At 35.5% G+C, this 17,622-nt stretch overlaps 1 protein-coding gene across 5 annotated transcripts in view; it reads right to left on the reverse strand.

Annotated features, from left to right (window-relative positions):
• Positions 1 to 17,622, reverse strand: part of LOC143177133 (venom dipeptidyl peptidase 4) — a 280,040-nt gene that overhangs the window by 129,507 nt on the left and 132,911 nt on the right. For all 5 annotated transcript variants that reach the window (XM_076374932.1, XM_076374931.1, XM_076374930.1 and 2 more), the window contains exons 6-7: positions 16,701 to 16,753; positions 434 to 633 (exon numbers count right to left, since the gene is read on the reverse strand). In XM_076374932.1, coding sequence (XP_076231047.1) covers positions 434 to 633; positions 16,701 to 16,753 — 253 coding nt within the window. The remainder of the gene's footprint in view (positions 1 to 433; positions 634 to 16,700; positions 16,754 to 17,622) is intronic.

Genomic DNA, 17,622 nt, shown 5'->3' on the forward strand with positions numbered 1-17,622 from the left:
CGAACGTGCACAACTAGCTCGTCGCGATAACGCTGCTTCCGCTTCAAGCTACGTGAATTCAACCGTGTGATGCTTGTTTATTCCAGAAGAACTGGTAGACAGTGGTTTCCCTGTTATTATAGAAGCTATGAACTTTAATGTAATGGTATGCACGGAATTCCGTTTACTGACGTAAGAGACAAATTTTAGAAGATACAGCACTCAAAGGTACGAGTTCCCCGATTAAATACAGCAACTGAAAGAACCGCCTCTCTAATATAACTTCTGCATCACAGAGAATATCATTACCTGCGCGTCGACCGGGCTAGATGCTTGACAAAACTGATACATTACGTTGAACATCTCTCGCGAAGTGACACCGAAGTGATTAGATTCAAAGAATTCCATGAATAATAAAGTGGATTCGGCGACAACTTTCAGCAAAGGAGCTTACCTTCGTACACCCAGTCTGGCACACCGTTATAAATTGTCCCGAATTCTCCAGTATTCGTGATTTGATGGTCGATAGTCGCTTCTGCTTCTGGCCTGTAAAAGATGTTGTTCTGGTACACGTAGACCAGTGCGTTGCCACGTGGCGCCCATGTTGCAAGTTGCAGAGAAATTGAATCGTTGGCCATCAATGACGTTTCCGTTCTGGAAAAATCCATTTGCGTATTTTTAGTCATTTACATTGCGCATCTATGCTTATTGCACAACTCAGCACTGAAAGAGGCAAATCGGTTGTTCCAGGTTTCACGGTTTTACAAAAGCAGCTGTGAACATATTAAGGCTATCGGTCTCTGCTCCATCCGTCGTTTTACCTATCTTTACTATCTCGTAGAAACTACTACGGATGGAGCAGAGAACGATAGTCTTAATATATTCACTGCTGCTTTTGTGAAAGTGCAGAACTTCGAGCAACCGATTTGACTTTTTAAGCACTAAGTTCTGCAACAGCTCTGATAAGCCTAAGCGCACACGTTCGACAACAATTTTGTCGAACTAACTAAAAGCCGATTAAAGGCTTAACAGAATTTTATAAATCGATTGTCTTTCTATCCACTGCGTACAACACGATTTGTTCAGTTTATAATCGACATTTAGTTAGACCGACAAAAATGTCATCAAACATCAGCAAGTTTCTTATATTGTAAAGTAATATTAATTTGCACTTTGTGACACGTAAAATGCAACATTAAACGCAATGTATGGAACTATGATTGGAGCCTTAAGAAGATAATTAGGTCATTATTTTACTAGTATATATATTTTTAATTTCTTAAAATTATTCAAATAACATGTGTTGTTTAAAATATTACACGGTTCAACGTAAGTCGAATTTTTAAATTCCTGTAGAACATGAAGGATTAAAGCACATTTTTGTACCTGAAATTCTGCAAATTTCAGTCCCTCAATATAAACGTGAGCACTTAAAAATACATGTATCATATACATTACAACATTTTAAACGAAATTTTGTACATCATAAGTTATCGAGTGCTTTATGAACCTCAGTTAAATGCAACTTTCAAATACAGTAGAACCGATTACCTGAAACTGGAATATTCAAAATTTCTGTTATTTAACCGTTATTTAATCTGTAAGCAGATCGCATATTTGATAGTGTGGTTCGACTCTTAAGGGTCTAGTATATATTACTCATTTTTTCAATTAAATTAGATGCATGGTTTCCAATATCGAAACGACTGAAAAAAATTTCACGAAGTAACTCGTATCATGAACTAACTCGAGTTTACCCTACTTCGCATAATCGAGGTCCGAGTGTAACTATTTCCTCAATTTCTAATTCACCTATGCAAATCTACTTCCCCTCATCGCCCGTGCTCTGAACCGCTTCGTTGTAGAATTGGAGGATGACGAAATGCAGAAAAGTGATCGAAAGAGAAGAAGAAAGAAATAACGTTTGTCGATATGCTTTGGAATTCTGTAACCTCCGCCGATAAAACGACCAGATATAAATGGATGAGGATACGAGTTCGTGCAGTAACAAGCTATTCGATCCATTCTATCAGAATTGCTCGAAGAAACTGCCGCGCTACGATACGAACAAAGCCGAACGCGCGTAAACCCAAGCCGCAAGCGTGCTCTCGATGCCGCGATTACCACGAATGCATGTATGCTTTCGCTTGGATACTGAGGATCCTTATTTTAGGAGCAGTAAAAGCAGCTCGGACGTAAACCAAAGCACTATGTCCGCTGAGATTGCTGCGTTACAGGAAACGGTCCCCGCGGACGAGCACAAGCGATTCGGTTTTCCGATCGCGCAGCTCTGCACTTGATTAATATTTATATCGATCAGAAAAATCGATAGTCGACTTCCTTATGGTACTTTTTATTTCAGTCTCTTTTGTAGACTCGATTATCTGGGCTCCATGGGGGAAGTGCTCGCTTTTGTTGAAAAGATATAGACACTTGGGAAGGAATGCCACCTTTTTTACGATGCATGAGCGTTTTACGAGACGTTGTTAAGGAATTCTGAAATTCGCCAGTTTCAATCTCGTGTGACGTGAAAGTTGATATTTGAATGTTATTACCGAGAATTTAACTTGACATTAAAACTGGTTCAGATTAGTCAAATTACTTGAATTCAAGTAGCTTGAAAGCAAATGAGTTGAAACAATTTGATCAATCTTAACGTGTTATTTTACTTGACTTGAAATATCTCCTCAAATTTCTATTTCATCTAGGCATGTCCAGTTCAGTCTAGTTACTTAAATTCAAGTGGCTTGAAAGCAAGTGATTTGAGATAATTTGACCGATCTGAATGTGCTATTTTATTTAATTTAAAATATCCTTTGACGTTATTATTTCGTCTTAGCGCGTTCAGATCTGTCAAGTTGAATTCAACTGGCTTGAAGGTAACTGATTTGAGACAACTTGACCAATGTGAACGTTTTATTTTACTTGAATTAAAATATCATCTTAGGCTTTAAGTGAAATTGAGACCTTTCCAACTTTTCCTTACGTTGAAATCAGTATTGCCATTTTTCGGGACAAAATATTTTTCAGTGACGTCATAGAGTAGAATAGTGTGAGTCCCACACGATATTTGACCATATTGCTTGCGTTATCCTCACTTTTTTAGTTCACAACATCACTGGGAGACATTTTGTCCCGCAATATGGCAATACAGTTTGAAATACATATTGATAGATGTGTACTGTAATCACTGATCTCTATATGTGGATACGACATGGGGCTTCTGAGCATAGGCCGCTAATGAGAGCAATAGAAGTGCCGCCATGTTGTAAGAACACAACATGCGTGGCGCTTGTGGGCGGTCATGGTACTGGTGTTTTCAATTCACATGCTTACTTGTAAGCTGTCCGACGCCTCGCTTATTGAAATTTCATACTGATTTATAATTCCTGCTTCGATTTTCTACAAAATACTCCATATATTCTGGATTGTGTAAATTGTACAGAAAAAATGAGCATACATGTGAATTAGGAACTTAGTACCTATGACCGCCCACAAACGTCGCGCTTGTTGTATTTTAAAAATATGGCAGCAATTTTATTGCTCTCATCAAGCTAAATCCTACTTCGTATCCAGATACAGAGATCAGTGACTGTACAATATAAATTTCAAGCAAATTGGCAAACATGTGAACGTCGAGGCAGTTGTCAAAAGTACATATTTTGTTTGAGAGATAAATAAACAAGTAACTATTACATACCACTTTTTTCGACGCCATTTCTATTACTATTATATGACAACATGAATTCAAGTTACTTTGGAATTTAAACCACTTGAATTGAAGTAGTTCGACTTGTGTGGACATGAACTTGATATTCAAGTTACTTTAATACAAGTGACTTGACTAATCTGAATAAAGCTTAAGGATTCAGAAGCTTCCTCGAAACAATGTCACGGGGCTCTGTTCGAATAATGGAGCACAATAATTTATGTTCAATAACCTTGAATGGGTGCATAATTTTCTGGTCGGTATATGCTGCTTCTCAATAGACTCGATCGATGCTCTTTTATATTTATGAGAGTCGTAATGGTATCGCCGGAATTCGCTAATGGGTTTTAAAAGTGACTAATACACACGAGACAAGAGCGTGTCTACATAGAATGGCTGAAGGTGTACCTACTTGGCACGGTTGAAGAGATAAGTAATAAAGAAGGGTGTGTTCGTTACATTATTTTCCTTTTGAAATTGAATCGGCATGCCAAGCAGATATACATGTACGCACGCAATTAAATGGTAGCCTTGAAGATTTACAAGGATAGTTGGAAAACTTACGCGCAGATTATTCAGATGTCATGTTTTAGAAAAAATTAACGCAAATTAATCTCAACTTTATTAGTAATATTCAACGACGCATTTTTATCTGCAGAAATACTGTGTAAAAGGAAGTGAAAATTAGAAATATGAAATATCTTGTGTTTTCTAATACAAATAATAATTATTCAAATATTATTTAGAACTGTCCTAGTCAGAGCTGTAGTATGGTGCATACTATAGACATTTGATACTGGTGTAGAAAAAAAATGAAAGTTCGTATGGGCTATTAAGTCTGACGCTGAGAAATAAAATTATTGGTACCCTAAAATAATTATAAGTAGCTGAAAATTACATTTCTATATGAAATTACGTAAACAAATCACCTTAATCTATTTAATCAAAATTACATGTTACCTAAAATAGATAATTGCTATCAAATTAGTAGTAGATTTAAATTAAATTGGTTGATGTACTCATACATAGTCAGATTTAGGTAACACTTAGATAATAAAATCTCGACACATTTATTATAACGTAGTATTTAATTTATAGTTATGCTGATTGTAAAATACAACTAATTTATGTCATTTCCAGAAATAATTATATTGAAAATTTTACTACCAGAAATAACAAAGTAAATACTCTGCACAAATATTGTAACTAAATCTGTACTGTACAAATACGGCAACTCAATTCGATATACAAATTGAAATTATTCTAATTATTGCGTTTTCAAATTTTGAAACATTGCAATGAGGTGAATTATTTGAAATATTATTCCAAATAGTTGCTTTTATCTCTATTTTTAATAAAATTTGATCAGATTGAACAATGAGTTATTATCCTTACTTAAATATTATCTGCTTAAATATTATTTAATTCGTACTCAAGTTGTTTGACAATAGAATTAGAACCGAAACAATCCGTTTTCATTATTTAATTCGTGGTGGGTTTCGGGTTGCTCTCTTGAGAATTGTAAATATTAGTTGTGATATTAATTAGCTGACAAATATACCAAGATTCAACATATATCAGGATTCTTAATACTTCGCAGAAAATTTTGCATACAACACAGATAATCATGTATTTTACCACCTAAATAAATGATTGTAACTTTTTTAACATCACATGTTCAGTATATCACTAAATCATACGATGAAATTCCTCATCATTTTACTTAGGAATTATGTACTAGATAAATACTGAATTAATTATATTTTTGTCAACAAATATCTATCGTTTTAATTACAAATATCTTATTGTTCATCACTAAATAATTTTTCTACGTGTTGCACGATCTTTCAATTGTACACTTGTTACTTTTCAACTTCTTTTAATTACATGATGGACGTACAAAAGTTTATAAAAGTCAAAACATGTATTGTAAATGTTTTAAGAAAACAATCTAAAGTATCAATCATCCATAACCATTATAGTGCTGAATGTCTTAAAATTACAAATGATAGTAAATGTATGATACCTATTAGAGGGTACCCAGAGCATTTAAATGAGAATCAAATAATTGTTATTAGTGATTTTCTTCACAGGATAATGTGTGTTAGTAGAGTAGCATCTCGATTATCCGAAACACCAGGAGATTCAAACGTGAAGCACCCTTTTCATAGCTAATCGATCTTCATCCCCTACGTTTAAACACCTAATCGATATTTTACTATACCCCTATTATTATTACGTCCAATATGCGCAACACAAAGTATGTACCAGAAATTTTGAATGTGTGAAGTTCGGTTAATCGAGGTTCTACTATATCTGAAAACTAAAATTTTGTATTATACGATTTGTCCCATGAAGCACTAACTTCGTACAAAGCACCGATCTCAACGTCAAGGGATTAAACGTTGCCATTATATCAGAAGCTTTACGGAGCATGAATTGTAGGCCACGTTCAGAAATAATCGACATATACGTGAGATTGATGTGATAAATTTCTCGTCGTTCAGGTGTTCGTGTGATTTCAGGAGCGAGGCACGGACGATTGCCTAACTGCTTCTATGTTAGCTCTGCACGAGAATTTCTCGTAACGAGCCTTAACCTGTATCAACAGAAAAGGAAGAAGTTGCTGTAAAAAGGGGAGGATCACGAGAAGAGGAAACGGGGTGGTATAAAAGGAGCGGCGAGTATCACGTGGCGGAGGGATTTTATAGAATTTATAAAATGTACCACGCCAGCGACGCTCGAGGAAAATCGATGGAAAGTTCCACGACTCGGCTGTCGTGATGCCAGAGCTCCTCTGGCCAGCTCCTCCACTCAAAGGGAACTTCTTCATGAAAACCCATAAATAAAGACGCGGGTATTCATGTAGCGTACAAACTGGGTTTATGGCTTGGACTCGTCCGTTTCAGTACAAAGTGCACGAACGCACGTTCGACTAGCTTGATCTTCTCTATTGATTCTCAATTCGGAAGGCTAAAAATGCTGGGGTGTACATTTCCCCTTAATTGATAAAACGAAGCTTGAGATCAACAGTACAAACAGAGACATAAAACTTTAGAGAAGGCTTAAGCGTCTGAGCTTGAAAAAATTGAGCCACTTTAAAGCTGCTTTGTGATCAAATTGAGATTTAGATTTATTTATCAGATTTAGATTCCTCATGCAGAAATTCGCAGACATTAGAAAGTATTGCCAAGAGGGAAAACAATTTCATAATCGTATTGATTTTACAACATTCAAAATGTTGTACAAATAGGAAACTAAGAGACATTTGAAAATTAAAATTTTAAATGTTTAAATATTTTAGAATCACTGCTACCGCACTAGAAACGATAATTTATTATTGTATACTGAAAATACACAAGTTTTCAATTTATCAATTTCTGTAATCTCTTCATAGGTGTGTTTCATGCTGCATATTAAAAGTTGAAATAGTACGTAGATATAATTGTTGTGATCTAAGCATATTACCTGACTGATAAGCATTTGAAAATTTACGAGCTTAAGTATTATTTTACTGACTGATATTTTAAAACTCGAACATTTAATAATACAACAGTTTAAAAATTTTTTAAATTTAATGTCTAAGTAGAACATTTACAAATTTGCATGATTAAATGATTTAATGCTTAAAAACTTCCAAATATAAATATTTAAATACTCAGAACGTGAGTACTTAACTATTTAAAAGTGTAAAGTTTTAAATCTTGGAATACTGAAACATTTGGAAATTTGAAAAACTAGAATACTTGAATATTTATGAATTTAATCATTAACTATTGACACGAAGTCTAGTAGACTTCACGTGTCACATTTTTATTATTACTCTCATTTAAGTATGAAAGATTTTGCAATGAAACTTAGGAATATACACCATACTTTGTTTCTACATTTCAGTGATGCAACATAATATTAATTTTATAAATATTAGTTTCCTGAAATTGAGTGTCCGTAATTGAGGGTAATAATTAAAAAATTTGAAAATCTTAATATCTGAAACTCGAAAAATGAAGAGTTTTGAAAATTCGACAACTAGAACTCACACTCGCTGAGGCAATAAAAAGGGTGACAGATATCCCACGTGTAACTGTAGCCCGAAGTGAAAATTGTAGCTATAACCAGACACATCTGCAGTCAAAAATCGAAGTGTCAGAAAGACGAGCGGTTCGTAGCGGATTGAAAACTGATAGAATTCTACGTGAAAGTGGACGATGTACGTGGTCGTAATCGAATCTCGTTTAACTGACTTGATCCGTGTTGGAGGAAGCTTGATTGAACAAACACAAAGCGGTCGAAAACTGGCAAATTCTTTTCCGTCACGACGATTCGACCGGAATTTTTTCCACCGCCGAGTTTAAAAGTTTCGGAAACGATTCATCGATTGGGTCCCCGTATAAATTCATCCGAATGAACAACAGAACGATCAGGAGCGGGAGGTCTCGTTAATCACAAATGACAAATTGTTGCTGTTTGATTCCGCGCGAGCAGCGAGAAATTTCATTGATTCAATTTGAAGCTACATTACTCTACAACGCTCCATTTCATTTGAGTGTTCCACCTTGTTATTATTATTGTTTCACTTACTGTTTGGTAACTCGTATTTACTTTATAGAGTCCAATCGCACACACACGGGGAAAGAAAAAATTTAATTACACTCATATGCATTTAATGACCAATTACCGCCATACATAAGATAAACTCGGTTGGTATTAACGAAACAATGACGAACAACTGATATGTAGCTGTTGCTACGTAACTTCAAGTATATCTTGCTGAAGAGAAATTAGATAGGTGTACCTCTACGTGATGAGGGTATTTTGATTGAATTTCACGGTTTCGCGGGAAGCGTTTATACGTGCCGTTTATTTTACATTTATGTTACAGTTAGAGATTCTGGATTAACTGAGATTGTCTTTCCGTGAAATAACAGACATATTTTGGCTGCCAGTTAAGCGGTTCCGATTGAATTTTCTAAAGCCCGCGAAATATCTTGAAAACTGATTAAATCGTTATTTCGATAGCTATATTACTTCTGCAATCGCTCATCCGTTAAAACGTTATCTGTTAATACCACCTACCCATCTATAATTCTCGCATCAATTTTCACGCGTCTTGCGCGCCGCAAAATATCGACCGTGAAACAGTACGGGCACGGCGGGATGTTATTGGGAAATTGAAATCTGGAATTCATATCTAGAGTGACGTCGGGTGAATTTCATTTTCGACGGGCACGTCGAAAATTTCCTTCGTCTCTTAGCAGTCCGCGCATCTCCGAGGGCCAAGAAAAATGTCAGCGGCAGAAACAGTAACATTTCACCGCCCAGGCTACCCAGCTCTTTGCACGCCACTTCATTCATCGTGCAGGTCACGTCACGGGACTCATTCATGCGCATTATCCTAGCACACTCGCCGCAAGTTTTTGTTCTTGACTTACCGGGTAATTCAGCGAAATTCCAGTTATTTTGCCGCTCATAATTTCGGCCACTACTTTTCTCATTGTAAATTAGAGTTCTTTGGAATCTGTCGGTCTATTAAATCTTATCTCGCTCCTTTCTTTGTCGTTAATGAATGCAAGCGACGTTCGGTGTTGAAAATATGGAAGAAATGAATAATGAGGAATGAAAATGAAATATTTTCTTTCCTATTTTGTGAAGGCTACACGTAGGCTGGGGATGTTCATGCAAATTTTTACTTTCATACAGAAAATTAGAGACATGGAACCTAATTAAGGACTTGTTTCTCCTTTGAAATATCATAAAATATTTATCTCTCAGTAGTCTCTATATTTTTCTATATTTACAGGATGTTTCCAAACACGTGGGACATTTTTGGAGGATATATTCTAGACACGAAGATGATGATAAAAGTTCATATATACATCTGGTCGGATACGCTTAATTTTTTAGTTATATACTATTTTATATTGCGTACTGTGTGATACTTTTTTTAAGATCTATCGTTGTGTGCCACTTATTCAAAGGGCTCGAATATTCCTAGGCCTAATAGGACATTAAAAAGAATAGCATACTACAAAGGCAAGAAATGGGCCAATATTTTACGTAATATAAAATAGCATGTAACTAAAGAAATATGGTTTTTTATGCTTTTTTTGTGTATTTGAACTTTTTTTATTGTATAGGTATATAGAACCTATCCTCCAAAAATAACCCACACGTTTGGAAACATCTTGTGTAGACATTATCATAATAGTAGTTACAAGTAGTTATAAGTATTTAAAAAATTCGAGTAAGTTGAAACTAATGACCAAATTAATTTAGAAGGTTTTAGCACTTAGCTGGTAAGGTCACAGCATTTTCTACTAATTCTATATATTTCTAGTGTTTATTATGAAAAATGTCTATATATATACTATTTGAATTTTTTGATTACTTTATAAATCAGTTTTTGTAATGAACTGCCATATTTGAAAATTGAAATTCACTACATATTTAAAATATTATTTCAAGACAGACATTATTTCGTCTTATAGCAATTCCATTTGTGCTCTCTGAATTCACCAAACTAAAATTATTTTGATATGTTATTTCCTCTTGAGGTTTTAAAATCATGCAATCAAATGGTTACTTCACCAAGTGAAATTGCTGTTGCGTATTTCAACTTCAACTAAATTGATATTTCTTGTTGTACTTTTAAATATCACAGTTAGCAATCATGGACCTGATTGTTACTTCAAACGGTTTCGTTTTACATTCATTTTAAATAAAAGTTTTCCTGGTCTGGTAACTAGTACCTACACTTTATACTGTATATGTATATTTAGATAACCCTTCTATCTTTTATCTCTCTTTTACACCTACAACTCATTTCAGAGAGAATGTAGTAACGAAGACAAATCTAGCTGTAGTCAGTATAATTGTACAAGTTACAGTCCTATATAAATAAAGCTGTGACTTTTATTATAGACGTTTTATCATAGTCCTGTGAAGAGATAACTGTGGCACTAGCTGTAATTAAAAATGTGACTACTATTTTACTCATGGTGACAAAGGAACTCCTAAATTATCTACTTAGAGTAAAATTTGTTAATTTTAGGTATAGCGGCCCATATCTCTGTAGTAAAGACTATAATTATACCGAAATACGCAAAAGATTTACAAAATGTCTTCCTATCTCACGGAAGTCCCACGCGTACGTTTCAACGTCATTATTTAACCCGTGAAGTGTTAAGCCAGCCTCGAAATTACAACTTGATAAGTCTGAAGCCAGACATTCTTTTTCCCCTGTAATTTTAACTACTCCTGTTCCAGCAATTTCGCTGCAATTGCCAGCCAAATGTCAAAGGAAAGAAGATGGTTCCTCTTCTTTGTTCTTGATCGCTAATTGGAATCGTTAGTTACGCTCAGTAGAGTGTATGATGAAGAATATCGTTCTAAACTTTTTTGTGAATGATAATACTCTTGTAGATTCTTTAAATCCGATTTAGTGGAGGGAGTTATTGGGATTTTAAAGCTTCATGAATTTCGAGAGATGGAAAACGGGAAAATATGATAAAAATAATTATTTTATTTTTGAGACATCTTTGAAATTATGGTTACAGAGTATACTCTTGCAAATAATGCTAATGGGCGGATTATGATTAACTATTAGAACTACTGAGGTATTCAAAAAGAATCAAGTACTTTGATTTCACTATTTTCCAAGTCTCTATTTAAGCACTGTATGTTTCCAAATATTTGAAACTCTTCGTACTCACAGTACCATAAGGAATTTAAACATTTCCCGGAAGTCATTAAAGAATAACTCGAAAAGCATCACACGTTCCCAACCTAAACGGTGTTTTCTTAAAAGCATGGCATTCTCTTCAAGTTTGAAAGACAGCTTTCATCCTCCACCATCGTATAACTTGAAGTTGAAGAGCTGAAGTTTAAAATACACCCATAAAGGGAGCCAAAGTTTCAAAACTATTTTTAAACTCATGGCGAACACTGCCTTTCGAACAATATTGGTTGTTACGCTTTTCCGAAACTTTCACGTTTGCTATTCGGAAGTTTTTATATAACGCTTCCACAGTTTTTTGTCAAATTCTTGGTAAAAGAAAATCGAAAGAAAGTCATTCCGAACTGTTGTTATCTTGTATATCAAACTTCTATTATATTGAGTAAGGTTCTCGTATATCTTCACTGACAACGAGAGGTAAATTTACCGCGATTACGATTGTATTATTCAGGTTTTGGAATATTCAGGTATCAAATTATTCAAATATTTAAATCAAGTTTTCAAATAATCGAATACTCAAATTTTCAAATAGTATATAGTTATTGTAGTTATTGTATATAGTCATACAATTTTGAAATACTAGAATTTTCAAATACTCAAATGTTTAAAATTGAAAATTCTCAATGCTTTAAATATTCCAATATTTCAATACATAAGCATTGTAATATTCAAATATATAAGTATTACAATATTCAAAGATTTAAATACTTAAATTTCAAGCGTTCTAATAATCCTATTGTAAAATTCCTTAATTTTCAACAGTATTTGAATTACCTATATAATTCCCAAATATTCAAATCCCTAGATTCTCAAATACTGAATTTATGAAATGTTTAAAATTTCAAATCTGAAAGTATTCAGATGTTCAAATATTCAGATATTTGCATACTAAAATATCTGTATAATTCAAATATCTAAGTTGCAAAATATTCTAATATTACAACTTTTACATATTTCAGTACTAAAATTTGTAAATAAGTATACAAATATTCAAATTATTAAGCTTTCAAATATTTAACACTTCATGATCACACAAAAAGTTTGAGAAAATTCTGGGATACTTAATGAAATCTCCATCTTAATGCACCATCGCTATTTTAGTTAAATGTTTGTAAAATTAATTAGAAAAAATAAAAATTGGGAATCAGAATTTACTGTAGGGGAAATGGACCCAGTGTACCTACAGACGTCTAAATTCTCAAATTTTCAAAACTTTTACATTGCTTTAAAATTCCAATTAATAGAACAAACATGTCTGACTTTTCGCAAAGAATGTCACTTGGAATCCGAAAAATATATATCCGTGTTCCGTTCGAAGAGGCAAACGCATTTATTGCTGCCAGATGTGGAAATCCGAATTCTTTAAGGACTTGCTTATTCATTCATATTTCTAAAAATCCACATCTGGCCGAATAAAGTAATTTCGTGCTTTCTTCGAGCGGAGTGTTCCTCCCTAATAACCATCGAAGGCCGTATTGCCCCGCAATCGGTGCCTTCGCCAGCTCATCCTTTTCGGCCTCGTAGGATCGGAGCTGACTAGCGGGACAATACGGCCATAAAAATATTCGGAAAATACGCGCGTGGGCCCGCTCGAGCCACGTTATTCCGGGGTTCGTTCTTCCTCCCCAATCTTCGCGGCCTTCGACATGAAGGCGAGGTCTCCTCCACCTTCATCGCGAGGAAATCGGGGGCGGTTCCTTTGCCCCGTCAGGATGACAAGGAGGATCTTCCTTCTTCGGTCGAAGGCCAATCAATATCGATTTTTGTTTCATCGTGCAAAATCGGTGACGCCCTTAGAGTCGCGCGTTTTGGGGGTTGTAAGGGGATGAAGAGCGAACTCCGAAAAATCGAAAACAGAAGATCAAACGTCGTCATTCGGACTAGTTGATTTCTAAAGAGAAGATCAAACGTCGTCATTCGGACTAGTTGATTTCTAAAGAGAAGATCAAACGTCGTCATTCGGACTAGTTGATTTCTAAAGAGAAGATCAAACGTCGTGATTCGGACTAGTTGATTTCTAAGGAGAAGATCAAACGTCGGCATTCGGACGAGTTGATTTCTCAACGTAACGACAGGGGATCGCAAGTCATCGTTCGGACTTGTCGATTTTTTAACTAACGAGTCATCGAATCGGACTCTTCCATTTTAATCATTTTACACTGTATCGTCGAGGTCTATCCGAAGTAATTTGAAACAGTTACTCAATATTAACTTGGCGAGTGACAACCCGAGATTCGCGAGACGAAAGCGCGAACCGTACAATCCGACCACTTCTACATATTAAATCCCAAATTTTCAAAATTTCTATATTTGTTTCAGCTTCCAAATTCTACTTCCTAAAACAAAAACGTTTGCCTTCTCACGAATAATGTCACTTGAAATTAAAAAAATGTCGGTACTACTCATCATAACTGGTGATGGGTTTACGATATGACGCCGAAACCTAACAACAATCATCTTACATTGCTCGATGAATTTGGACATTATATGATACTATTGGTACAATCTGAAGTTATCAACTGTGGTATGGTATTAAATTGGTGTACAGACCACAGACTTCTATTATAGTACACTAGACTGCTAGTTTCTGTCGAGGAGATATCCCAACTCTTATACAACTCTTGTACAACGAATTGTATAGGCTAAAGCGTATGCGCCGCGAAAAGATATAAAAGAACGCAGACCTTTATATAATATATATTATAATACTTATATTATAATAGTTCTATATTATGTAGAAGTTTGTGTATCTGTATATCTACATATATTTGTGCTATTGTATAAAGAGATAAAGTTACTTTAGTTTTTCAGAATAAATTCTGAAACTATTAAATCGATTTGGAAAATTCTTTCAATATCCAAAAGGCTAATTTTTCCCTAGTGACATAAGCTATATCTTATATTGTATTACGCTCTGTTAAAAGAGATATATTGATACGTGCAGGGAAAGCAAATATCTCGAACATAGCACTGATCCACGCGTCACGTGTCACGCGTTGTGTGGGAGTCGATCTCTATTGTTTTTCTCACGGCCAACCATATCACCATGTTGGTTTATTTAGAATTGGAAACTCTGAAAATCAATATATTTTTATACCTCAGGACAACAAAAACAAAAAATGTAGAATATTTCGAGATACTATAGATTGATACTATAGATAGATACTTATATTAATTCGAAAATTAAGTATTTAAATGAAATTCCACACTGGTGAAAATTTAAAACACACTTTCACTATATCTGCTCTATTTTTAAAACATTAAACAAAGTTTCAGTCAATCCATGAACTACACACAAGCGAAGCTGCGGACAAAAGTTAGTATAATATTCATCGAGAAGTATTATAAAGAAGTCTGTGTATGTAATATACATACTATGTGTATAATAGGTATCAATATAATTGCACCTTTTTACAGCGCATGCGCCAGTTTGATACATACTTTCTGGGTACATTCGTCATGCAGCCTGCAGCTATACATAGGGAGTTAGCAGTTAAGTCGTCTAGTGTATTATACAGAGTGTAACAAGTATACGTTGAAATATTCTAAAGGATGGTTGGAGAGCTCTAATGGAATACAAAATGTCCTATGACACTATGTGTTCGGCCTATATCCGTTTTGCAATAATAACGCCTTAAAGTTAATGTATCTACAGAGTGCTTCCAAACATAGAGGACATTTTTAGAGATTAGATTGCACATGTACAGACAATGAGAAAAGTTCACATGAACATACGTCTGTAAATGCTTAGTTTTTTATTTATACGCTATTTTGTGTTGCGTAAAATGTTGGCTCAAATTCCGTAAAAAATAAGAAAAACGTGACACACTTTAAGAGGATAGGTTCTAGATACAAAGAAAATGAAAAAAGTTGAAATACACATATGCCCGAAAACACATAGCTCTTTAATTACATGCTATTTTACAGTGGAAAATACTCGCCCATTTTTTACATGCATGTGTGCATATGATGTGCTATTCTCTTTAAGGTCCTATTAGGCCCAAAAATATTCCAGCTCTTTGAATGAGTGGTACATAGATAGATCTTTAAAAAAGTATCACACCGTATGCAACATAAAATAGCATATAACTAAAAAATTAACTGTTTCCGGACATAAGTGTACGTGAATTTTTTTTCTGTCTTCGTGTATAGAATCTTCTATCCTCCAAAAATGTCCCACATGTTTAGAAACACGCTGTAAACTAACAATCAAAACATTCTGTAATTTCATAGATGCATTGGAGAGCAGAAATAGAGTAAAAATTTGTCAATATAATTTATTGTAACGCTTAGAGTAACTTTTATAAAGCTTTGAAAATTCGAAATACATTTCCTACAAACACCTCAAATTTTCAACACTTTATAAAAGTTAAACCGTAAAAGATACAACAAAATATATTAAGACCTTTTTGCTTCATTCTTGCTCCTCAGTGCATCTGTAAAATTGCATAAACTCCTGAGGGTTAGTTTAAATTATAGTTACATTAACTTCAAAGCATTATTATTGAAAAATGGAGGCAGATCAGATACTCTGTCGTAGGACATTTTGTATTCCATTTGAGCTACTACCCCTTAGAATATTCCAATGTATACTTCTTACACCCTGTACAGAAGTCTCTCGTACCACCTTAATAGAACAAAAGAACTTTCTGAATAACGTAGTACACACAAACACTTACAAACACGAACAAGGTTTATAGTACCTTTGTTTTAGATACAGACTGATTAATTCAACTGCAAACCCTCTAATGGACGTTGACAGTACTTCCAATGTTAACAGCATTTATTCTAAATGCTGGCAACACTCGGAGGGTTTCCACATAAACCGATCACCCTGTATTTGCGAGGTCAGCAATAGCTCTGAACCGAGTTCATCTAAGATCCGAACCAGGTCCCCGTTACTTATGAGCTACGTCTAGTTTCTTAGCACCTGTTAATTCCATACCCAGCAGAGTCGAATTAAGCCGAGGGCGAAGAACGCGAGAACGAATTCAAGGCGAGCAGCGGCGGGTCTAGTCGTGATATAAGCACTCTTAAACGGCGGATTAACGTCCAAACCCGCGGGGGTGAAGTTCGCCGGTTGCGGTGGCGGCGTCGCGACTCTCTCGCGGCTAAGGTGGGGCTGAAATTCGCACCGGTGCCCGTAATTTGCACGCCAGCAGCCGCTTCCAGCCGGCGTAGCGCGAAGATTAAAATGCAAATCTAAACTCGGCCGCGGAATAAGTTTGAGATACGATTATCCTAAATGGCTTGGGGCCACGCGGCTCGTTTACTTACAAGGTTCTCAGGTTCACGATCCTGTAGTGGGCCAGGTACGTGTGCCGATAGAGCTGCAACAGAAAGAAGAAGAACGGAGAATGTTTATTAGCCCCGTTTACCAGGTCGACTTGCCGCGAAATTGGATGCCGACGCGTTTTTAAGGGTTGAATAAACGCCTGGGGCTACATCATCGCGCGCCTGTCGTTCGCCGTTTTTTCGTTCGCTTCTTTACCTTCTCTTCTTCTTTTTTTTTTTTAACAGTTTCTTAAAGTGAATCCCGTTTGACGGAGGGCAGATTGCGCCTCGAAGAAGGTACATTTTACGGAAGGCAGAGAGTTCAGGAGGTGTGAGAATGCTAGATAGAGTGGCAGTTTTTTTCTAGGATAAGAAGTTCTATCGGACCTTTCGCGAGCGCGTCTCTGGAAAAAATGAAATCGGATTTAATAAAAGAGTATCTACAATGGAACCTAGAATTATTATTTATGTGCTATTTTATGTCTCCGAAGTACGATGAAATTTATCGCGACATCCGGAAGGAACGAAAGCAGAATTTGTATTTTGGAATGTGGGAGAAAAAAGGGAACAGTACACCCTAGTTGTTAGAACGGATGTGAAATAAAACCACGGCGGTGTAATAATTTTTGTTTCAAAGTAAAAATGAGAAACGATGATCCTCGTCCTCGTCGCGATGCATTTTAAAACGTATGTAAATTTTAACATTATTCAACGAGAAAAATATCTCTCGAAGAAATAAAGTTTCCAGAAGCACCGGCACGAACTGCTTTGGCTGCGTAATATCCGTTTCTTTTTCTATTTTAATAAGTACTTTCATAAGTTTGCGGTCAGAGTATGGCCACGTATGCTGCACGTCGTTTAGGAAAAAATGTACGAAAGTGGCAGGTTGCCGCAACGAGTATCGAGGTCTCCTTCCTGGTGCTTA

Source organism: Calliopsis andreniformis, chromosome 3 (genome assembly GCF_051401765.1).
Source record: "Calliopsis andreniformis isolate RMS-2024a chromosome 3, iyCalAndr_principal, whole genome shotgun sequence".
Taxonomy (NCBI): Eukaryota; Metazoa; Arthropoda; class Insecta; order Hymenoptera; family Andrenidae; genus Calliopsis; species Calliopsis andreniformis.